This window comes from Festucalex cinctus, chromosome 6 (genome assembly GCF_051991245.1).
Source record: "Festucalex cinctus isolate MCC-2025b chromosome 6, RoL_Fcin_1.0, whole genome shotgun sequence".
Taxonomy (NCBI): Eukaryota; Metazoa; Chordata; class Actinopteri; order Syngnathiformes; family Syngnathidae; genus Festucalex; species Festucalex cinctus.
In genome coordinates, this window is record NC_135416.1 from 24,544,700 (window position 1) to 24,569,797 (window position 25,098).

General features: G+C 40.1%; 1 protein-coding gene and 1 long non-coding RNA gene across 4 annotated transcripts in view; both read left to right on the top strand.

Moving 5' to 3' along the window:
* The first annotated feature begins 6,753 nt into the window (after positions 1–6,753).
* Positions 6,754–25,098, top strand: part of LOC144020187 (sodium/potassium/calcium exchanger 3-like) — a 91,471-nt gene continuing 73,126 nt past the window's right edge. Inside the window, exons 1-2 of one of the 3 annotated variants that reach the window (XM_077523395.1) lie at positions 6,754–6,847; positions 14,511–14,818. In XM_077523395.1, the coding sequence (XP_077379521.1) occupies positions 14,620–14,818 (199 nt within the window). In that variant the 5' untranslated portion in view covers positions 6,754–6,847; positions 14,511–14,619. Of the gene's footprint in view, positions 6,848–11,601; positions 11,732–13,832; positions 14,206–14,510; positions 14,819–25,098 lie in introns of those variants that run through there. The other 2 variants (XM_077523394.1, XM_077523393.1) reach the window with 2 other exon arrangements.
* Positions 17,856–19,192, top strand: LOC144020863 (uncharacterized). The gene is made up of 3 exons (XR_013283989.1): positions 17,856–18,153; positions 18,567–18,797; positions 19,068–19,192. It is a non-coding gene; the product is annotated as an uncharacterized LOC144020863 (long non-coding RNA).

A 25,098-nucleotide genomic window follows, 5' to 3' on the forward strand; every position in this document is an offset into this window, starting at 1 on the left:
ACAAAATGATTAAAGGTAAGGTAAGGAATAGAGGGCAAACAAACATTACAATTTCACTGGATTTATAATAAGTTACCTGGCTGGTGGAGGAGCAGGGGAAGAGATGCGTGCGTGCGTGCGTGTGTTCGTGTCTGTCCCACTGCGACCAACGGTGGCTAGAGGTCACGTGACAAAGGGAGAGCAAGAGAGAGCGCTCGGACGGTGCTAACCCCACCAACCACACACACGCGCACCCACACACGATTAATCATGTAGCTTTTCTAAGATTGTGTCAACGCTGACCTGTCCTCAGTAAAGTGTTTATTAAAAAAAAAAAAAAAACTCTCCAAAGGGCACTTCAGGCAGAGGGGCAAGGGTGTCACCACCACTAGGGGTCTACCTGTGCATGCCTATGCATATAGGGATGTTCGATACCACTTTTTTTCAGACCGATACCGATACTCAGACTCTCAGTACTCACCGATACCGATACCAACTGCCGATACCAGTAGTACATTTTGACAAATTAAAAAAAATCACTAAAAGATATTTTTAAACAAATATATTTCCTTTAATTTTGACAAAAAAAAAAAAAAAAAACAGCACAGTCACTCTTCAATAGTCTTAACGCTCAAAATAAAACACAAAAATGCTTTTTTAGTTTGAGACTCACAATTTTGGAGTATTTCCAAACCGGTGAAGTTTTGGTGAAAAACTGCTGCAAGCTAGCGCCAGTTACAGGCAAGGAGGACTCACTTAATGTCTTCCCCCTCTGCCATCGGTCGCTTGTACTCGCCTGTGTCACGAGTACTTGAAAAAAGGTTGGTATCGTCCCGATACCGATACCTGGTATCGGTACTCGCCCATCCCTATATATTTATATTTCTACGTGGCCCTAATACGGCGTCATAGATCCGGCTATTATCACCACTATTATAAGTTTTTCTACATGAAGCACAGGTATGAGTATCATTCTCAACTACCCCTTTTTAGCCATCGCTCAAACACACCAAATCGCCACTCAGTACATTCGCAATTCTTTGTGGGCCAGTTTTGACCATTTATCAAGATGTGCTCGGCAGAGAGCCAGCCGCCATTCTACGTCACTACGCAGTGCATGAATACAGTGCGACGTAAATAACAATATACAGGTATGTACAAAAAGTTTCTACAAAATGTATTCAACTGCTGCAATTGGCTGGCAACCAGTCCAGGGTGTACCCTGCCTACTGCCCAGAGTCAGCTGAGATAGACTCCAGCACCCCCCGCGACCCTTGTGAGGAATAAGCGGTCAAGAAAATGGATGGATGGATTCAACTGTAAATGATTTTTGAAAAATTAATCTCATATGTTAGTAACAACCAAGTAAATTATATACTTGTCATTACAGTCAGGGTTCCTTTTAAATGCGAACCCTCCTTCCTCTCTTTAGTTTTTCCTCTGGTCACTTGAGATCTTAATTTATTAGAAGTATGAGGTTTCTGGGGTTGGCATAAGACTCTGGTTTTGTAACCACGCAGGAGGGGTCTTGTTGGTGCTGGACTTCACTTTGATGGATTGGATGTACTGGCTTCTATGGATCTCACTCTGCCTTATCGATCCTTCCCTCCTTCCTCTCTTTAGTTTTTCCTCTGGGCTCTTGAGATCTCGCTAAATTTGCTGGAATTTAGAGGCTTCCGGGGTTGGCGTAAGACTTTGATTTTGTAACCATGGGGAAGGCAGGAAGTGTTTGGTCGGTGCTGGATTTCACTTTGATTTACCTTTCTTTTCTCTGTATTTCTTTTTTTTTCTGACCTTTTCTCTGGTCTCCTGACCATTTAAACCTCACGACTCTGGCAAGATTCTGAAGTACCTGGTTAAGGCGAAGGGTAATGGGATATTTATAAGGTTTTAGGTGAATGAATGAGTATAAATTTATACGTATTTGCACGCACGCGCACGCACGCAAACGCACACACGCAAACGCACGCACGCACGCAAACGCACGCACACATACACACAAAAAAAAAAAAAAAAAAAAAAAGAGCAATGATGACAAGACGTTGAATCGGTAAGACTACCGAATGAACAATTCTGAGCTCTTTAAAAAAAAAAAAAAAAAAAAAAAAGAAAAAATAAAATAAAAAATTGAACACTTATTACTAGGGGTGTGAATTGCCTAGTACCTGACGATTCGATTCGTATCACGATTCACAGGTCACGATTCGATTCGATACCGATTAATCCCGATACGAATTTATAAGTCGATTGTTGCGATTTTTTTTTCATTCAAATTTAGAAAATACTAATCAGTACGCTTGTAGAGTGTAAGATTTATATGAAAATTTATTATTTATTTATCTGAAATTTCAGTCTTATAGAGGTTGTAATCTGTTTCATGTTTGAACAACATTAAAATAAAATATTAAGGCTTAATGTTCCGTTCATATAACATTCTTCCATGCTCAAGGTGTGAATCCTAAACCGAAGTCAGACGTTTTGTTGAATATTTTTCCATTAAAAATAAAAATCGATTCACACACACACACACACACACACAAAAAGGCAATGATGATAAGACGTTGAATCGGTAAGACTACCGAATGAACAATTCTGAGCTCTTTTAAAAAAAATAAATAAATAAAAATAATCGATTTTTTTTTATCGAATCGATTCGAGAATCGCGCGATGTAGTATCGCGATATATCGCCGAATCGATTTTTTTTTTTTTTTTAACACCCCTACTTATTACAATTGAGACACAAATCTTGTTATATGGGCAAAATTGGCCCACAAAGAATCACTAATATACTTCCATAAACAATGGTGGCATACTTATGAATACAGTTTCTACAAAATGTATGAAAATGGAAATTATTTTTGAAAAATGAATCACATAGTTATGTTAGTAACAACCAAATAAATCATATGGAGCAAACTTGTCATTATAGTCAGGGTTACTTTTAATGTTGATCTTTGTATTATTTAATCAAGATATTAAGGAAATGTATACATGTGCATTGTGTTTTTTAAATGAGATTCACAGCATGGATCATTTGCAAGACAGCATCATCACCTGGCATTGTCCCCATTTTGCTTTTTTTTAGGTCAGTGTGCTATTGCTGCATGCCAAACTGTACCATACATAGATAGAAGATACCCTTCCCCCATTTTCCCTTTCAAATGATGCTCAGCTGAGCTTTCCTTGTGCTGCGGTGGAGTAGCAGGAGGACAAGAAGTAAAGTTGCTCTTGCAACTTGGACGTGAGAGCTGTTGGAATGACCCAAATATGTCTGGCCGTGATCGAGGCTTTGTTGTACCACTTTAAATGTAGTTGGAAGGATATTTTCCACTGTAGTGACTGCCCTATGATTCTAATAGAAGGCATAAAGATTAAAAATAAAATAAAAATTGGCCTTGCATGTATTAAAGCACTATTCTGAAAATATGTTAGGAAAAAAAGTGAAAGTATTCCATTGCAGTGGAGCAAATGAGTATACAGCACTGTATATGGGAAAGTGGGTTCAATTCCAGGCCTTCTACACCTGGAGCGACACTGTTTCTGGTTTGTCTTCTCTGTTACTTATCTTACATCTTGTGAGAAAAAGAGAGTCCTTTGCCAAGCCCACTGGCTATGGAAAAACAATTTAACCGGATTTAATTTGTTGCCCCTCCCTCCTCCTCCTCCCTCCATTCCCTACATTGTTGTCTTTCTTTGTGCCTCAGAGTTTGCATCTTTTTTTCTGTAACTTCCATGACCATTCAGAGTTCACTTAGGTTCATGTCAGGTTTAAGGCCTCCAGGTATGATTGCATTCTCACTGGGATTTACTGGGGTTGTCTGTGTTTCTTTAGTTGCTTTTACATTTTTGATGTGTGGAATCTCATAACTCTTACTTTCCTGACACGTCTTTTTTTTTTTTTTTTGTCACATATTGCTCCTGCTCCGCACACCACTGTGATTTAAAACATGCTACAGAAACCAGTTGCCTGGAGGGAGCCCTGATCACTTTTTCCACTCTTGCTGGAAACTTTCCATTGCTGTTTATATGAAACCTCAAGCTTAGCAATCAAGAAGCCAATAGAATTCCATACATTTTCCTGAGGATATCTCAACTTAAAACAGTGCAGAAAAAGAGGAATGGCCATGGCAGAATAATCTGTGGGCCATCGCTCCTCTTGTATGCAGACCAATGATATCAATACACATGACTAGCTATTATTGTGTAGAATCTGCCACTTGAGTGTTTTGTGGCAGGGGCCATTCTAACCTATGCATTGAAACTATTTTAAGGGCCAACATTACATTAATCAGAAGAAATCATACTCTATTGGATGATATTTTGACATTGCACACATTATTGCTATTTTCAAATTTCCCTGTTGAGATAAGCCGAAAGTTATAAATGAACATGTATAATGGTAAATTGTAAGGATGTAGCGATATCCAAACATCACGATATGAACGTCACGATATGTTAATTATCACGATATTGTGGGGGTGTTGGCGATATTTAAAAAAGATCACAATATTGTAAAAAAAAGAGCTCAATATTGTGCTTTTGTACATAACAGCAATGCATATAAACCACCGAAATCTCTAATAACAATATTGAGGCACATACTTGCGAATGCATGCACACATTGATCGCTTCACAAGCAAATTAGGTTCCCCTTCATCTGACAATTAGCATAGATTTTAAACATAGAAGGCCAAAACATCCCTAATGAAAATTAAATTGCACTAATAAATTAGCCAGTAGAGGGTGCTAGAACTGCACAAATGGAAATCAACCTGACTTTTTTAACAGATGTGTTCCTTTTAAATCTTGTGAACATGACAGCGACGATTGTGGCAGTTTTAATATCACGATATCACGATATTGCCCTTATCGTTACATCCCTAGTAAATTGTATGCAGTATTGGTAATGTTTACTGTCTACAAGGGAACAGTTTGGGAATGGCTCATATCTTTTCCATCATGGAGGTGCACCAGTGTGCAAAGCGATGTGAAGCCACCGGCGGCCATCTTGCATTGACACTCGCTAAGTGCGCCTAACTCGGATACACTGATTTCTCCATCGTGCTTTCACATTATTTTCTGTCCCCATGGCAAAAATGCCACAGTGCGTTTCGTACGGTTGTACAAATAAGTCTGGGAGTGTGTTACATGTACATTTAATCGGTAAGAATTAGTGTTGTTACGATACCAATACTGGTATCGGCAGAGGCGCCGATGCTGCATTAAAACAGTGGTATCGGTATCAGTGAGTACTCACAAGTAACATGCTGATACCATTAATTCCAATGCTAATATAGGATTTTGGATGCAGCATCTTGTGTCTTGCTCGTGCACAACATTCACTGATATGTGACATGTTCACTGCATGCCGATCTAAGATATCCTATTGGCCCTTAAATGCTCTGAACCAATGTCAGGACAGCTTTTTCATGTTGAGGGGGAAAAAAAAAAAACGTAGGTATCGGTATCGGCCGATACTGCAAAGCTGGGTATCGGGATTGGTATCGGGGGCCAAAAAACGGTATCGGAACAACACTAGTAAGAATACGATTATAGAGTCTGCGTCTTGTCAGAATCATCAACAATGAAAGGAAAGCAAAGCCCAACCGAAAGAAATGTAAAGCTAACCCCTGTAAGTCACGATTCACAAACAGAAAAATATTACAGATGTTGTGAGCAAAAACAAACAGAAGTTGTCAGGAACAATGGAAAATGGCTGCCCTCTCGATTAAGAATGGAATGTTATTTAAATTCATATGTGAGTTAAGGCATGTGAGCACTATTGGAATCACAGCAAACCTTTTTTCTAGGTTTGGTCATGTGACAGTTGCAAGCCAGCCCTTCAGCACTGTGATGTCATTTTCAGAGCAATAGATTAAGGCAAAATTGCAGCCCACTGAGATGGATAAAAGCAGGTGGATTTTATTATTATTTTTTGCTTAATTCGTATTCTACAAACCCTTGCAACTTGGTGCATTCAGTGTAGCCTACTATCACAACCTGGGAACGCGCAAACACCTTGCACCATTAATCTTTTTTATTTGTTTATAATGTTTTTAAGATTATTAGAAACCAAAATAAAATTTCCTATTTAATTTGGACTGATTGTCCAGCTCTCCTGCCGCTGCATGTAAACTTATGAGTCAAACTGTACCATTGCTGTTATCCTCATCAAACTTGCCAACCTGTTGATTGCAACCAACAGTGGCACATTCTCCATCGTAAATTCTGCGGACATGAATACTGAACACCAATCTTACTGAATTAATGATGGGAAGTTTGGCTCTTTTTTGATAGCTGATATATATATATATATATATATATATTTTTTTTTTTTTGGCTCAGCTCACTAAAAACCACATCCTTCCTTCAGCTCCCAAGTTTCCCCTGTTTTTTGATGCTTCAAATAATACCGAATTGTGTGTAAAATGAAAAAACATTGAATATGCATTGTTTACAATGCATTCAAGCTAGAAAAAAACCAGGAGAATACATCTCAATCCACTTGTATTGTACTGTAACAAAGTGAAACGAGATCAAACTAAACACAATAACTACATATAATACAAATACACATAATAATAAAAGAAATACTCATTTACTGTGCATGTCTTGACTCAAGACTTTTGATGCCCATGAGTCTTCATTCTTCCCACAAAAGTCCTCCCCGTCATGAAGTGACGTGTGAATTGTGACATCATCGTCCGTGACCGACGACACGGGTAAGTTTCATGACATGGTCTCTCTTGGATTGTTTCATGACATTGTCATATTTTTGGCTCATTTTCAAGCACAATCCAAACTATTTTAGCAGTAAATGAGGAAAAATAAACCGGGTACAGCCACGTTTGAGGACATGGGTGACGAGTGAGTAACATGTTTTGATTGCTTGATTGGCATAGATTGAAGTGACGGTAACTACAACATGCATAATGAGTAGAGGTGGGAATCTTGGGGCACCTCACGATTCGATTGCGATTACGATTCAGAGGCTACGATTCGATTATAAAACGATTATTGATTTCCCCCCAGGCAGCAGAAAAAAAACAATGTATTTTGGTGCTTTTAATGTTTCGTACATTAGTTACAAAAATAGTACAAAAGTCCTCTCAGGCCTAAATAAACTACTATTTCAGTATCAAGTTAACAGTTCAAAACAGTAAATAAAATACTCAAGTCCTCATTCTGTAACAACAGCTTTTAAGTATATTCAGTCTTCAACAGAATAAAACATAGCATTGAGCAAAAATATATTATTTTTATCCACTCAAAAGTGCACTGAGATATAAATGAAAGACAATGTGAACTACTACTTCAATACAAATGCCTAAAAAAAAAAAGTGCTTTCCTGCTTTTTACGTTGTGTAAAGATGAACATGTAACATTAAAGTTTCTCAGAGGTACAAAAAAAAAACCCTCAAGTGCTTTTCTGCTTTTTAACTTGTGTAAACATGAACGTGTAAACATTAATGGGATCGTTCGGCTTTTTTAACATGAATCTCAATTTGATCCTCACCTCCCGTGTGTGCGATCAGCACTGACTTCGGCGTTGGACGAGAGGAAAATAGTCCAGCAAGCTGGCTGGGGTCTCGGAAATAAAGCCTTTTTCTTCTAAAAACTATTTGTTTTCAAAAGCGTGATACATTTCCACCACAATACTCTTTTCTGAATAAAGTCAGACGCCATTACCGCCAGCCACTACTTTTCTGTTCGTTCGTTCGTATCACTGCGCGGCGCCCTGTCGAACGCTAACCGACGCACTGCAGCCAGCTAGCTGATACTTCCGCCTGAAGTTGTTTGCCTTTTCGGAGCAGGTCTGATCTGACGAAGAGGTGGGTTGGTCAGCTCAGCCATGCTTGTTGTTGTTTTGAATGTCGAGGCGTGAGTTGTGGATGTGTACTCTCGGTCCGTCCCATTAAGCGTCCCGAAGACCGCGCGCGCTACTGCGTTTCAGTTCCGCGTACTTTCCGCTCCGGTCCACTTTTAGTTTCGGTTCCCTTGGCATATTTATATAATCGGAATTTGGACTTTTGTGAATCGTTCTCGATTGTTCCACGGCCGAATCGTGAATAATCTAAGAATCGGAAATTTTGCACACCTCTAATAATGAGTACGAGCTTTTTCTGTAAACAAAGTTTATTTTTGACTAGTTTATAGTAGGCTACATTAGTTATTTGGTTTTACAGTCAAGGCACATCAGGTTTTTTTTAGCCTGTGGCTCTCTCTCTCTCTCTCTCTCTCTCTCTCTCTCTCTCTCTCTCTCTCTCTCTCTCTCACACACACACACACACACACACTCTTTTAACAACACACAAACTATTACAAATTTATTTTATTTATTTATTTTATTTTTTATACAACACACAAAACATGATTACACATTTATTTGTTTGTTTGTTTGTTTGTTTATTTATGTATTTACTTCACAACACACACACACCAACACCCCCCCCCCCCCCCCCACACACACACACACACACTATTACTCATTTAATTAAAACAAACAAACAAACAAACATTACAACACCATTTTAATGTCAACAGGTGACAATTGGAAATTAGTACAATGTTCTTCCTCACTGCCATTCAGTGCACGAGTAGCACCACTAGGTCACGCGAGTAAATAGAATGACATGTCTTACCAGTGACCTTTTAGTAGGGGACACCAGTAGAACAACTGCAGGCACAGCCCCAGGATTTTTTTCTGTCCTGGTGATAAAGGCGAGATGAGAAACTAATTTTTAATTAAGGATGTTCGATACCATTTTTATTCAGATACCAGTACGAGGACTCAACTCTTGAGTATTCACTGATATTACTGAATTTCTCCAATAAAACAATGACAGATCATTTTAAAGAAAGAACTCTTCATCTTAATATAGCCATTTTCTTTAATGGACTCTTTGCACAAATCCACTACTTCCTGATCTCAACACCAGTCCTTCATTTCCTGTCTTTCATGAGTGGACAATCTGATTAATCCAGGTGTGCCTGATCTCAGTAACTACAACAACATTGGCCAGACACACCTGGACTAATCAGATTGTCCACTCATGAAAGACGGGAAACAAAGGTGTGGTATTCAGTTCAGGAAGTAGTCGAGCTGTGCAAAGAGCCCATTGCATGAAATTAATGGCAATCTCCTGACCGTAAAATGGCAACAAGACAACACTGTAGCGAGTTAAAGATTAGAGGTGGGAATCTTGGGGCACCTCACGATTCGATTGCGATTACGATTCAGAGGCGACGATTCGATTATAAAACGATTATTGATTTCCCCCCAGGCAGCAGAAAAAAAACAATGTATTTTGGCGCTTTTAATGTTTCGTACATTAGTTACAAAAATAGTACAAAAGTCCTCTCAGGCCTAAATAAACTACTATTTCAGTATCAAGTTAACAGTTCAAAACAGTAAATAAAATACTCAAGTCCTCATTCTGTAACAATAGCTTTTAAGTATATTCAGTCTTCAACAGAATAAAACATAGCATTGAGCAAAAATATATTATTTTTATCCACTCAAAAGTGCACTGAGGTATAAATGAAAGACAATGTGAACTACTACTTCAATACAAATGCCTTTAAAAAAAAAAAGTGCTTTCCTGCTTTTTAAGTTGTGTAAAGATGAACATGTAAACATTAAAGTTTCTCAGAGGTACAAAAAAAAAAAAAACCCTCAAGTGCTTTTCTGCTTTTTAACTTGTGTAAACATGAACGTGTAAACATTAATGGGATCGTTCGGCTTTTTTAACATGAATCTCAATTTGATCCTCACCTCCCGTGTGTGCGATCAGCGCTGACTTCGGCGTTGGACGAGAGGAAAATAGTCCAGCAAGCTGGCTGGGGTCTCGGAAATAAAGCGTTTTTCTTCTAAAAACTATTTGTTTTCAAAAGCGTGATACATTTCCACCACAATACTCTTTTCTGAATAAAGTCAGACGCCATTACCGCCAGCCACTACTTTTCTGTTCGTTCGTTCGTATCACTGCGCGGCGCCCTGTAGAACGCTAACCGACGCACTGCAGCCAGCTAGCTGATACTTCCGCCTGAAGTTGTTTGCCTTTTCGGAGCAGGTCTGATCTCACGAAGAGGTGGGTTGGTCAGCTCAGCCATGCTTGTTGTTGTTTTGAATCTCGAGGCGTGAGTTGTGGATGTGTACTCTCGGTCCGTCCCAAAAAGCGTCCCGAAGACCGCGCGCGCTACTGCGTTTCAGTTCCGCGTACTTTTCGCTCGTTTCGCTTCCCTTGGCATATTTATATAATCGGAATTTGGACATTTGTGAATCGTTCTCGATTGTTGCACGGCCGAATCGTGAATAATCTAAGAATCGGAAATTTTGCACACCTCTATTAAAGATACTTTGAAATAAGGCCGGATGTTGGCCTCAACCCATTACCTGGTATCAGCACTCACCCATCCCTAAAATATATTTTAGAATTCTTAATAAAATGCTGGAGGGGCTTGATTTTACTAATCGTCATTAAACGTTTTTGGCGGTCAAAGAGTTAAAGTACCCCATAAAGAAATATGATCATATTTCAGCATGATTTTGTCAAGATTTGCAGCCAGGATTCAACAGGGTCCAGGATACGCTACAACAGAGTACATCCATGCGTTCGGAGACAACGTTCAACTGAGTGTGCGCCCAAACTGTTATTGAAACTGCAAGTTCCAGCGTCCGTATTAGCTTCACCAGCTGGCCGCCACATTTACCCCGGCGCCGCCACTTCCGCCATGGAGGAAATTTTATATATGAAACTGTACAAAAAGCCAGAGGGTTTCATTCACGTGGGAGGACGTCGTGAGAGAAAAAGTAACCGGTATGCATTGTTTACGTTTTTATATCCCGCCCCCGTGAAGAGGTTTCCAGTTGCCTTTAGGAATAATGACTATCGCCACCGATGGTATGGAGGGGAATTACTACTTATTATCAGAAGGTGAATGAGTAGTCAAAATGTAAAGCGGTTTGATCACCTCGCAAGGTGGAAAAGCACTAAATTAATTACCATAACAGTAAATTCTTGCAAATTTTAAACCCAATATTCACATTTCAACATTTTTTTTGTTTTGAATGATGAGTCACATTAATTTTTAATGTCAAACTGTTATATTACATCAAACAATTAAATATACAGCCTCTTTCTATAAAATCATGTCATTAAAAACAACAAATAACAGAGCACATTTCTGTAAATGTAAGCATTATTGTTACAACCTTTACTTATGATATATAGGTAATTTGTTTTAAAATGTGATAATGTTTCGAATTAAACATTAAAAACAATGTGAAAAGTAGGCAAAATCTTGTTGAAATTACAACTATGAAGTGTCATGATTCGGGTCATGCAGGAGTAAGGTCTGGGTCTTGTCTCATGTCTGGGGTCACGCCAGGGTTAAGTGATCTGTTAAGTTAGAGTTCATGACCGTGCGCCAGAGTTCAAGACCCGTTACTTGTCTGTTTTGGATCTGATGTAACAGCATCCAGTTTCAACTGGTTTTTACTATGTGACAGTTTGGTGATGTTAGACGTTTGTGATGTAATTCTTTAGTCTTTTACTTACTACAACCAATCAGTTCGATTCACTGTCTGTAGGTACAGTCCAAGAATTGTGTGTGTTTTGCCGGATTATTCTGTTTAGATGTGTGCTGAATGGTTGGATCCCAAAACGCAAACACAAAGAAGGTTTTAACTATTTAGTCACATAACTTGACTCATATACAGGCTATGTTTGCTACCGTGACTAGGGCCAGGTGAGAGTTAGGTTATGTTTACTGTCATTACTGGGCACATGTACACGTTATGATATGCTTACTTTTGTGACTAAGGTCACATACGGGTTATTTTCGTGCGTGGGGTCTTGTGAGGGTTTTGTGTTTAAACTTAGGAGGCCGCCAGGAGGCGTCCTTTGGGGAGGGTACTGTCATGACTCGGGTCATGCAGGAATAACATTTGGATCTTGTCTCATGTTTGGGGTCATGCCAGGGTTAAGTGATCTAACTTAGGAGGCCGCCAGGAGGCGTCCTTTGGGGAGGGTACTGTCATGACTCGGGTCATGCAGGAATAACATTTGGATCTTGTCTCATGTTTGGGGTCATGCCAGCGTTAAGTGATCTGTTAAGTTAGAGTTCACGACCCGTTACGCGTCTGTTTTGGATCTGATGTAACAGCATCCAGTTTCAACTGGTTTTTACTATGTGACAGTTTGGTGATGTTAGACGTTTGTGATGTAATTCTTTAGTCTTTTACTTGCTACAACCAATCGGTTCGATTCACTGTCTGTAGGTACAGTCTGAGAATTGTGTGCGTTTTGGGATCCAACCCTTCAGCATACAACTAACTATTTCAGTTATAGAAAAAATATTTTTCTGAGAAGTAAATAATAAGTTACCGTTATTTCACTATTATTATTATTATTTTTAAATAGCGCCCCAAATCCCCCCCCCCCCTTTTTTTTTTGTTTACAGTGATAGTAAGGCAGGCACATATGTCAAAACAGTCAAGTGAACGTTTTGCCGAATCACTGTCGTTGCACCCTTTTGCCGTTTTACTCGTGTGCTAAATTGGCAAACTAGTATATGAGAATGAGCATACAACTAGACCAGTGGTGTCAAACATACGGCCCGCGGGCCGGATCAGGCCCACAAATGGATTTAATCCGGCCCGTGAGATGATTTTGTAAAGGTAAAAAAAAAAATATAAAAAATTGTAACGTCGGACTAATTAATCAGCAGGCCACAATCAAAACATATAGATTTGTAATTTCACAAGCAGTCCTCAGATGCAACTTGTACGGGGTATCGTCGTCCTGGATGTCATGATTTTACAAACAACTTAAACTAAGGTTTGTTTAATTATTATTATTATTTTTTAATTATACATCGACATAAATGTGTTAAATACGACACAAATTCAATTACTGGTAACTAGGTGTGGGAGAAAAAAATCGATATCACAATATATTGTTGCGCTCGACACACTGACGGTAGATATCGATGTAATGTGTCCAGTTGTGCAGTGTTATGTTATAAATGTTTATGCACATTAATTTGTCTCAATTTACAATGTTTACAGTTAAAAGACTAAGAGGCAGTGAGGCACTATGCAGAACTTTGTACATTGTACAAAATTTTGGCATTGAATAAATGCATAATTAGACATTTTCCTTTTTATGGGCATTTGTTGGCTTTTTCAGTCACATATCGTGATATATTGCTAATTTTTTTTTGACAATATATAAAAAATCGTAGATATCGTGTATCGTGATATTGGCGATGACGTGAGCCAAGTATCGTCACAGTATCGAATCATGGTTTACCCATATCGTCCCACCCGTAACACAAATAGATATGACAAGGATTAACGTCCTTATAACATCATTAACTGCGCCATGCAATGCATTCTGGGAACAATATATATGCAAAACGGATCAATTTAACACATCCGGAATTTATATCAGCAAAGTGTTGCTGAGTTCCATTTGCATTCGTGTTATTTTTCGGGACAATATGATTACAGTTGAGCTCTGTAATGTCATGTGCTGAAGGTTGGATCCCAAAGCGCAGACACAAATTAGGTTTTAACTATTTATTCACATCGAGTGGCGTAGAACAAACTTGACTAGATGAGAAACAAAGAGTTGCACAGAGAGACAGTGGTAACATAAGTAATAATCCGACAAACACAAACACTTCTCAGAACACTACTACAGACAGTGAATGAATCTGATTGGTTGTGACTAAGTAAAGGATTATAGATTGACATCACAAAGCTCATGACATCACATAGCATAAAACCAGTTGAAACATCACATAGCGTTTTTCCAGTTGAAACCAGATGATGGTTACATCAGTTCAAAACAGACACTTATCAGTACATAATAGACACTTGACCTCACGGTCGTGAACCCAAACTTAACAGGTCATGAACTCAAACGTAACCCTGGCGTGTCCCCATCAGACCTGACACGTAATTTAGGGCTGACCCACAAATAGCGAAAATCTGCTCATAAATGACGGAAATCGTTTTTAAGTTGTATACCGTTACTTTCCCGATGCGGCCCACTTGGTCATATATTTTCCTCCATGCGGCCCCTGGGCTAACACGAGTTTGACACCCCTGTACTAGACAGTACAGCGCAATAGTGGTAGGATATCGGGTCGATATCCAAAAAGCTTGCTCGGCTGCTGTTCGTCAACCGTGTGGAGGTTGGTGCTCGTTAAACACGGTAGGCTCTCTGCCAATGTTTGAAATATTAAAAGCTGCTCTTGTACACTTTCACAAAATGTTCGAGATTTTAAATTAAGTGCGCGTGCCCACTGCACGTGCCAACTTCTCGAGCTCCTTATTCCCGCTGTGAGCATCCATGGGAGGGTGCGCGCATCCGTGCTACCTGACTCAAAGCACCACAGACAGTGGAACATTTACAAGAGAAACGAGCCGACTGCTCGTGTTGTTGTTGCTGTTTTCTCGCTGGACGCCCTCACAACACGCCGTCGCAGTTGACATTTCCATTTCCCTCCAAATATCCAGCTTGCCACGCTGAGACTGCAACATTTCTTCTGCTGACGACACGAGAGAGGGAAACCATTTCCATCGGGAAGTGAAGGAGGTTGCCGCTCTTCTCCAACTCGTGACACGCATGGATGTCACAACCGAGGAAGGGATCATGTCTCCGCCGGGCATCCGACTCCGGAATTGTCCGGCGCAAGTGATGGCCAAGCAGAAGAAGACGAAAGCGAGGAGGAAACGGCGGAAAGAGTTGCTTCTCATCCAGATATGTTTGTTCGGAGGGTTGCTTCTCGTCGTCAAGGGATTGCCCTTCTTAGCAGACGCTTCAGGTGAGGATGGGATAATGATTATTATTTTAATTTGTTTGCTACCAGTGAGCGATGAGAGAACCGAGTTAGCGTCATTGTGTGTGTGTTTAAGTATGTTTGAACCCATTGTTACCGAACAACAGTAACTAACATTGTACTCGTTAGCCCAGATGATTGTTTAAAAAGGGTGTAGAACGTTTGATGGACAATTTAAAATGTATAATTTTAAAGGGTTTATGTGTCCATGGCTGATGTATAGCTTTTATGTGCTCTAACCTTTTTTTTCCATATTGAAATTTAAATCAATAATTTGATACACTATATCGGCTTTCATCCTTCCTAATTTTATTAAAAATACTCCAACCAAATCAGTTAGTCCTCAACAAATACAGGTGGAGATGCCCTTGAGTCATGACTATATTGCTACATAAGCTATATTTTTCCCAACATTTATTGAACCAAAACACCCATCTAATCTCCTGGCTCACCACCAAACAAAAATGTCACAAAAAGTATGAATACTGAAATGATGATCTTGTTTCAGTATACTCACAAATAAATGCACTCAGTTTGAAATATCTTGTTTGAGTGAACGCAAAGCTGATATATTCGCAGGAAACATGACTTATTCCGTTGTATGAATGGCCATAGACTAAGTAGGTAGGTAGCATGGTGGTCTACAGTAGTTGTTTTACATGTCTGTCTCACAGTTCTGAGGTTCAGGGTTTGAATTTGGTTCCGGAGTTTTCAGGAGTTTGCCTTTTCTCCCTATGGAGGAAATATACTGTACTATACAGGTAGCCTATTGCATGTTCATCAAATTAGTGATGGGATTTTCGGCTGTTTTCGGTGAGCCGGTTCATTTGGATGAGAGCTCTTTTTGGCTCTCAAACGACTCTTTTAACTTGAGCTTTTATTTGAAATATTTACGACAAATTTACCATACATTTTGATAAATGACTTGGTGAACTAAATATTGCACTCTACTGAGTGCAAATAGCAACAATTATCAAGCGAAGAAAATGATTTTTTTTCATTTTATTGAACTAATAGGCTCCATACAATAACCAAGAAACAAAATTAATACAACTTCAACCAACAACAATCAAAATAACAATCAAATAACAAAAATAGTGAGTAGCAATTTAACAGCAACAGCGAACAAAACAAACAGCTCCTCACCAGGTCCAGGATAAAAGACTTTGCTTTATTTTAAATTTGCATTAAAAAATAAAAATAAAAAATACACATATCAACGTGGACGGGCTGATCCGGCTCGTTCTCTCATCTGACTTTAACCAATTAAAATGTCTCCAAATGTTACTGCGTTTTCGGCTCATCTTGTACAAACCGCATTTGTGTGTCGTCCTTTCCTCTCCTGTTTTCTCCTCCTCCTGTCTCTCTCTGTCTGCGGCTGCGCAGACGAGGCGGAGCATGTGCTCCACCTGCAGTGACCACCCCCCTCCCTCTCTGAGCATGGCAGCTGAGACACTGCCAAACCTCGCTTCAGACACGTGAAAAAGAGAGCGACATAGGTAGAGAGAGAGAGAGAGAGAGAGAGAGAGAGAGAGAGAGAGAGAGAGAGAGAGAGAGAGAGAGAGAGAGAGAGAGAGTGAGGGAAAATGACGGAGCCGGCTCTCGAGGGAGGATGCAGGCTCTCATCGTTCACTTCGTACCGGCTCGTTCGCCACCGACACATCACTACATCAAATCTTCAGTTTTTGAATCGTTTGGCACGTTGTAACGTTGCGATGTGACTTCACAATTCAACTCTTCAGACCATCAATTATAGATCGTGTCTAGGTCTTCTGCATTGTGTTTAAATACGTAGAATCTGGGCACTCATCCATTTGCTGAAAACCTAAAACTTCTGTTAATGCAATTGGTCAACGTGTCTCCCACTTTCTCTTTCTTGATTTTCTTTCACTGTCATTGCGACATTTATGTCAAACCATTAATCTCACTAAAGCACTGAAATGTAATCAAATGAGCCAGTGATGATAAATAACTGCACAAGTTCATTTGATGTGCTCTTTCTCCCTTTCATTTGTTAACATGCCACTCTGCCCCAGGGCTACTCACTCGCAGTCGCAAGAAAGATAATTTATCATTTCAAAACAAAAACGTCTCCATCTCAAAAGGTCAAATCATGGTACGATAATCTCATCTCGCTGTACCTCTCTGTACCTTGACTTCAGTGAACTTGGAACATGCAAGTATAAATGGTCAATTTCAAGTTTTGACTCAAACATCATGCCCCTGAAAAGGGGAGAAAATATTGACAATGCGAGCTCATGACTGACAGGGCTCCTAGAAAATAATATTTTCACTTGGAGGCATTGAAATATCACCAAAGTGATATTTTTTCACAGGGCCCCCATATCCCTAGCAGTGCCACTGATGCTTCTGTACCATGAGATGTAGATGGTGCAACACTTTGCTGTTAAATGCATTTCTCTTGTCCCTATTGTGTTCTTGTTGACTCTTAATTAGTTAGCTGGAAGATCAATGAACATGGATTATTCATGATGCGCTTAATGAAGCTATGCCTAATTGAGCTTGGTGTTGTGGAACAGGAAGCAGGGCACTCAACACCTCCTCATAGGGGCCCATTAATCATTTCTACACTCCTTTATCCGAGTGCAGGAAAGCAAAACAGGGCGGCAGGCAGGCAGGGAAGGGTTGAGCACTGACACGCGAGCCGCTTCCACTGCTGTTGTGTGATGCAGTGAAGGTGAGGTTATTGCCATAAACTTGAGTGATAAATAATTTTATGCGGCAAAATAAGTTGTTGTTTGTGTGCCTGTGTGGATTTGTTATCGCATTGCGGGCGTCATGGCTCAGTGGTAGAGTGGTCGTCTCCCATCCGTGAGGTTGTGGGTTCGATCTTCACCCCTGGTGACCATGTCGAAGTGTCCTTGACCAAGCCACTTAACCCATATTTGCTCCCAGTGGATCTGACAGCATTCTGCACGGTGTAATGTGATGAGGCTGACCTGCCATGGACAGTGCAGCGGGACAGCAAAAAAAAAAGAAAAAAAAAAAGAGGAGAGCAATAGGTCGCTTGCACATGTCGTCACTTCCGCCTCGGATTTCTCGTAGTCGCCATGCTGGGTGGCCTCCATTTACGTAGCGATTCGGTCTAACACGTATCTATCACGTTTGTTTTCTGCGTTTAAAATTGTACATTGTTGCTGCGTCGTTGGCTGTTCGAACAAAGCCAAGGGGGAAAATGGTCGGTCTTTTTTCCGAATTCCGAAAATAATTAGGAACCAGGGCCTGGAGACAGAGGAGTGCGGACTCCGGAGGGAAGTCGTTACTTTGGGCTCGTGTGTGCAGCGATCACTTTGTGAGCGGTAAGCTTGTTTACCTTTATTTAATGCATGAGGATTAATAACGTTTCGACCGCCCATATATGGGCAAGTTGCTTATGTTTTGGATTCATGAGCAAGCAAGTTCGGTAGTACAAGCTGGCTAGCGGACGTTAGCCGAAAGCTAACATCGAACATTTTCACCCAAGTAGTGCCAGTGCAAAGTGTTTACTGCTGAAATTGGATTGATTAGTCTTGGGCTCTTAATGCCGATAACATGTTTTTTGGTGGCAAAATGTAAACTTGGAAAAAAAGAGACAGAAGGGGCTGATGCAAGAAAACAGACCCCCGGTAACCTACACATCATGCTAAAGAACTTATTCACGGCCACCCTACTGCGGCAAAAATAACCAGTCTTTCCATATTTTATTTGTTTATATATTTGTTTATGTTAACAGGTCGCCCTGCGCCCGTTTTTCTGTCCAATCATCCCGACTGGGCTCCAACATTAAAGTTGGGTCCCAAGTGACAACATCTATGTCTCAGCCCAGTCGGTGCCAAGATATGAACGTGCACAGGAGAGACAAGCAAAGAAAAGACGACTCGAAGTGGCAGATATTGTTGCAGTTATGCAGCCAGATGGCTCCAGTAACCTGTACCCTCAAGTACTGCTGACATCATTGACTCTGGTATGCCACTCAGAATTCATTACATGATATATTGTATGCATGAGTGAATGTATGTGTTTGTTTGTGTGTGTACACGCACCTTATAGTTTAGAGACATTTGGAAGTGTTTATAGAAATAAGTATTTGCCTGTAGCAATGTTCATACATTAAAAAATGCAACAAAATGTGTACATTTCTTTTACACTGACAAAAAAACTATACTACTGTACTATATTAAACCTATTACTGGTACCGTATTTTTTGTGATTTTTTCTTTATTTTTTTCTTTAGGGATCTCATGCCACACCGACTTGATTGCCAATGACATGATGGAAACGAAGGCGAGCATCAAAGCATTGGAGGAGGACAACATGCGACTGTTTGTTTGGCGCTAATAAAGGCAGCGTTTATACAAATTCTATTGTTGGGTTTGTTTACAAAGCTATACATAATACAAATGACAGGATTTGACTCAATGTGCAATATGGTCCCTCTTAAAGTAATGGCATAAATCTATTATTTCTAAAAGCACAAAAAATGAAGTGAATAATGATTAGATGTAGTAATTTCAGGGTTAAAAATTGAACTGTTAATTAATGTAGTTTATTTTAGCACAGGTGCCTACCATCCTGAGATGACGGTATGATGTAATGTTGATGGGGTACGCAATGACTTTCATTATACTATGCACAGAGGAAAAAGATGCTCTCTTTTAAATTTGTTTAATGTAAGACAAGTACCAGTACTGTGTTTCAGTTTTCCCAATAATCCTTGTTTCACACTTGTCACAAAACCACTGTCCTTTTGGCAGTCTAGATTGGCACACTTCAAGTGATATCATTTGATTTTACAATCTGCTGCAGCACAAAAAACTACTTTATTCCGCATCTTTGAAGTACATGAGCAAGTGGTAGGTGACAGCGGCTGAGCAGGAACACTGGAAGTCCACTACTGATCTAGTAAATGCTCTCCCGAGCAGTTCAGGTAAGGAGGGGATTTTGGGAAAAAAAAAAACTCTGGCTTTTCCAGCTGGCCAAAACGAGCGATATGGGTGGACTCGCTCAATCACACTTTGTCCACACCACAAAGTCGCAGAAGTCCGTCCAGTTAAACTCATCTGTGCCTGAATCTGAAAATATTACAAACATTGTAATGAAAATATGAAACATAGAATTAAATAAGAAACTACAAAAAGTAAAGCCATACATACCTGGTAATACTATTGGTGTTGTCGTGACAAGTGATGGGAATTGTTGCCATCTGGCACCAGACAGAAATTGGGTGTTGTGACAGCCTCCTTAACCGTGAGATCATAAGAAAAGCTGTCAGTATGCTCAGTAGTTACCATGAACACGTTTTATTGTACTGGAAACTGAAACTAAAAATACGTCCTCTGAGAGTGGTTAACCTTAACCATTTAGAATAAGTTGATTAAGTAACATGTAACTAGTGAAAGGGTAGCATTAAATTTAATTAAGCCACGGGGAGGCTGTGCATAGTTACTTTTTATTCTTATACGCTCTGCCATATTTGCCTGTTATCAAATTGTTAGAAAAACCACATCAGGTAAACCTAGCTGTGCATGTAAACACAATGATAACAGGAAGCCTGAGAACAAAACATTTTTGTGTGCAGAATTACCAACACCATGTGGTTTACTTACGTGCAACAGCAACAGTTTCTTCTGATGCGATGTTAAAGTTTACACTCTGTATCCACCCGCTTACAAAATAATTGTAAGCCTCCAGGGATTTGTTGGCGTGTTATGGAGCATGTTGTCAACACGAGGTAGGGAAAGATGTCCAGAGATGTCACATTTGGCCAGCAAGCTTTCTCCGTCAAAAAAAAAATCACCCTTGGTCAGGACGTAATTAGAATCAATCCCGCCACACAGAGACACCTTCTGCCTGTATCGTTGTTTTTGATCTTCCGGTAAATCGTGAAAATACTGCGAAAATTACATCAGGTTGATAAGCTCTACCGTGTAACTCGCGAGTGTACCTTGTGAACCGGCGGACACCCAATATGGCGCCCGAAGGAAAAACTCCCATGATGCATTACGATGTGCAAGCGACCTATTGGAGGATCCTTTGTTGACATTTTTTAGCGGTTGGCTGTGTGGCAGAAAACACGGCGGACTGTATAGAAACTTCAAACACAAAGAAAGTTAGCGGGCTAAATCGCCGCTATTTAAGCACGTTAACGGCCGAAGGGTGGAGGAGGTTTACGGAGATGTATTGGCGACAATTTGAAACTATTGAAAGCGCATATGAGATGTGGGATGATGACAAAATTTTGTCCGACTCATCTGTTTCCTGGCCACACATCTGCTTTGGGGACAAATTACAAAGCCCCGTGCAAAGCTGGGTAATTTTTCTTCATTGAAGTGTTCTTTGTAACACCGAAGAGAAGGAGAGTCTATGCCTGCGTCCAAATTCACAAGGCTGGGGCCTCCGAAGGGCGAATTTATCGGCTGCATGACGTCACTCCCGGCGCGACTCGACAGCACGCACGGACTTACAAATGAATAGATTGTCAATGCTGCTTATCGGAAACGCATTGACCGGTAGTCCATTCACATTCCATGTGGCAAAATAAGCAACCTTAACGTAATCTTAGTTAATTAATTGTAATTATGTCTTGATAATTTTCAACTATTGAATGGCGATGCACATTTTAGTTAGCATCTGACTGGTCAAATTCATATAAAAAGCATAAAATTCCATATAAAACTTATTGCATGCCTTTGCGATATGCATATTGCAAGGGCCAATATCGCGATATCGATATTTTTTCGATATATTGTGCAGCCCTATAAGACGGCAAAACAATATGACTCAGCGGTTTTTATAATGCACAAACTCGATTATCATTATCATTTAATCCTATCAAAATAACAAATATATAGTCACAAGTACTTACCGGCAATAAAGTGAGCGTTAGAAACCCGTCAGCATCAGACGGAATCCGGGCTTTCAGGGTGAAGTTATACCCTCCCTGCTTGCAGCCATTTCTTTCCCTTTTCGCGGCCCCTTTCAGTGGGAAAGCGATTACAAAAAACAACAACTTTTTTTTTATCAGGCCCCTGACTAGCCGTACACTTGTTGGCACAAGAATTAACCAACTGCTTCTCTTAATCCTCCTCCAAATGTGCAAAACCATCGAACTCCATGCAAAACACGTTGTTTCTCGCCACACGTTTCCCATGATGCAACGCGCGAAACATTAACAATACGTCACACAGGATCTTCCTATTGAAGTCCACAACTTAACGTTTATTTAAAAGAAACAAAAAAAAAGAAGAAAAAAAAGAAGAAAAAAAAGAAAAAAAAAGAAGAAGAAAACCGTGCATTACAATAGCCCTTCCCAGCCTACAAAAATTTCCTCGCCAAAAAAGGAAAAAGCAAAACTACCTATCTCCACAAAAATAAAGCAGCGCCACCCCGTGGCGCGGTGCCACACTGCCGATTGTTACAGCGGCAGCATCCGACCACTGGTGCATGGATGTGAATGTGTGCGGTTTTAAACCCTGTAAAGCGCTTTGTGACTTTGTGTCTGTGAAAAGCGCTGTATATTCTTATTATGTTATTTACTTACTTACTATTACTGTGTGTTCTCTTATAATTTGTCCATGTATGCTGTGTGGCTTGACTGATTAAAATAAGTTTGCCACTCACTTGTGAACATTGGACTCAGAATTCCCAGCGATGTCAACTGTGTTAGCCTGAATCGAGGTTTGGCATTTGGTGCCACAAATTACAATACGTTGCTTTGCATCACTTTTTTTAATTGACAAAAAGACAGCGGGATGACATGCTCACTGCTCGGTCAGTCGACCGGCGGGCGAACGTGTGCTGCTTGCTAACCTGGAACTAGACTTGTCTGGTACACGTCTTCAGAGTGTGCATCTCCCCCGACCCACCCCGATCCGGATTGTCATTGGCTTGCTTTAGCTGTCAATTAAAACCAAACTTGAAAGTAGAGATAGACCGATAATCGGTCGGGCCGATAATCGGGGCCGATATTTGACATATTGGTACATATCGGTATCGGTCTGTTTTATTAATCTGACGGCCGATATGAGCGATCCATTTAAAACTCCGTCTTTTCGCTTCGAATGCAGCCCAGAGCGTCTCTGTCTGTTATGGAGTCCAACTCCAGCAATGTAACGCCCATAGCAGCATTTGATTGGTTAGCCGTGCAAGAGCCAGAACCAATCAGTAGTGTATGCCGTGTATCACAGTAGCCGGTCACACACACGCGCCCACGGACACAACGCAAGAGACACATGCTTCGAAGGTAAGTTAAAAGAGAAGAGACTCCGCCGATCGTTTCACCATGATAAGCTAAACACATTGAATTATGTTGTGTATTAAATGCACTATATGAATGGAGCTGCATTGCCTTGCATTGAATCCCCGCTAGCTAACAGTGGTGTGTTCAGCTTAGCATGTAGGCTAACACCCAGTAGCTAATTCGCTACTTGAACTACTCGGGGAGGGAATCACACACATTTTCACTTAATTAAGTAAATAATGTTTGTTAGAAAGGTTCCAAATATTAACAGTTGTCATTATTATATTGTCTAGTTCCATGTTAAGAGTAGAGTAATGTCATTATATTTACCTCTCGTGACGCACACATTGCATTCTGGGTCACGTCCACTACTTGTTGCATAGCGGTTATTATGCAGTGAGATGCCACAGTGACACTAAATAGCGTTTAGTTACTTTATATTGTGTTTATTTGTCGCACTGGTTTGCCATTGTGTGCCTTAAGCTTCGACGTCGATTTGATTGACAGCTCGTTGTGCACCTCGTTAAAGTCCGCTCCGTAACAAATTAAGTGTCTCAAACACCGTTTAACTACACGAACGTGTTCTCTTTCTTATGTTTGGCATTAGTAGAGAAGTGCACTAAAGTATCGTGTGCTTATTTGCTCGTTTTGTCTCTCTTTTCACGTCATGTCTGCCGTCAGTTGGGACATTATCCTCTCAATCGATGCCACTAATATGTAACATCTACGGCCGTAGTCGGCTGCAATTAATGTTCAGTGATGTAATTTCGTTACGTGCATCATACTTTGAATAATGAGCTCATGTTTGGTGTGTTGTATAACTTTCTCGTGTGTTAGTAACTATTCATGTGGACAGCTAAGATAATGCTTGTTAATGGGAATTAGCAATGTTGCAGCCTAGTTATTATTTAGACAAGTACATCTGTGCCATTAAGTGATACAGTACAGTACAGTAGTGAGAGAATAGTGTGCCCATATACACACACGTGTCTATAAGTGTAAAACACATTAAACAGCAGAAAGTGGCAGCGGTCCACCGCAACAATGTCTGTTTAACCAAGTTATTCTTACTATTATTATAACCAAGTTATTTTACTCTACCTTTTTCTGCGTTGATTGGGGCATCCTAAGTGGCACTAAACTACATGATGAAGTGTCTTTTGACAGTTCTCTTGTAGAGAGGAGTAGCATGATATTGCTGTTCTCGATTTAAGATCCTCAGCTTGTCAAAACTGTCTATATGGTAACAATAACAATAATTATAATAAGGTCTACAAGAACTGTATGGTGTTCAGGGATGAATAGTTTTTCTCATGGAATTTTTTTTATTTTTTTTTGCTGTAGTAATAAGTAATGCCACAGCTGATGCACATTTTGAATGACAGGGTTCCTCCTATTACTTCAAAATATAAAAATATAACATTTATAGAATAAAACTACAAGTATCCCAAATGCTATAAAAGGTAATGTCACATTGGCCCCCACATTTAACTACCCCCGCCACCAACGTCTTATTGCAGATAGAAGGATGTAAAATGAAAAGTGTAGTGTGAGAATCCATTGTAAAGAACGGTTAGGGTTTGCATTATTCAAAAATTTGGTGCCAACATTTTAACTTTTACTGCAAATGAATATCGGCTTCAAATATCGGTTATCTGCCTCCTTGACTACCGATAATCGGAATCGGTATCGGCCCTGAAAAAAGCATATCGGTCTATCTTTACTTGAAAGGAGGTATGTGGGTGGCTAGCACGCCACGCTTTACTTGAAACAGACGTTTACAAGTAGATGATTGGTGAGGCCTCTTAAAACCGCTAGGGCGGGCACGGCCCCCCCAATGCCGGCCCATGCAGATGGGTCTGCATATGTTCACAGCATTATATTATTGTTTATATTGTATTATTTTTTAAAAATACATTTTTCATTCAAAGTGTATCCTTTTCTATCCATGCCAGTGTTGTATAGTGACAGGCAGAAAAATAAAATGCTCTCATTGGATGGCAAAAGATCAACCTGTTTTTCCAAC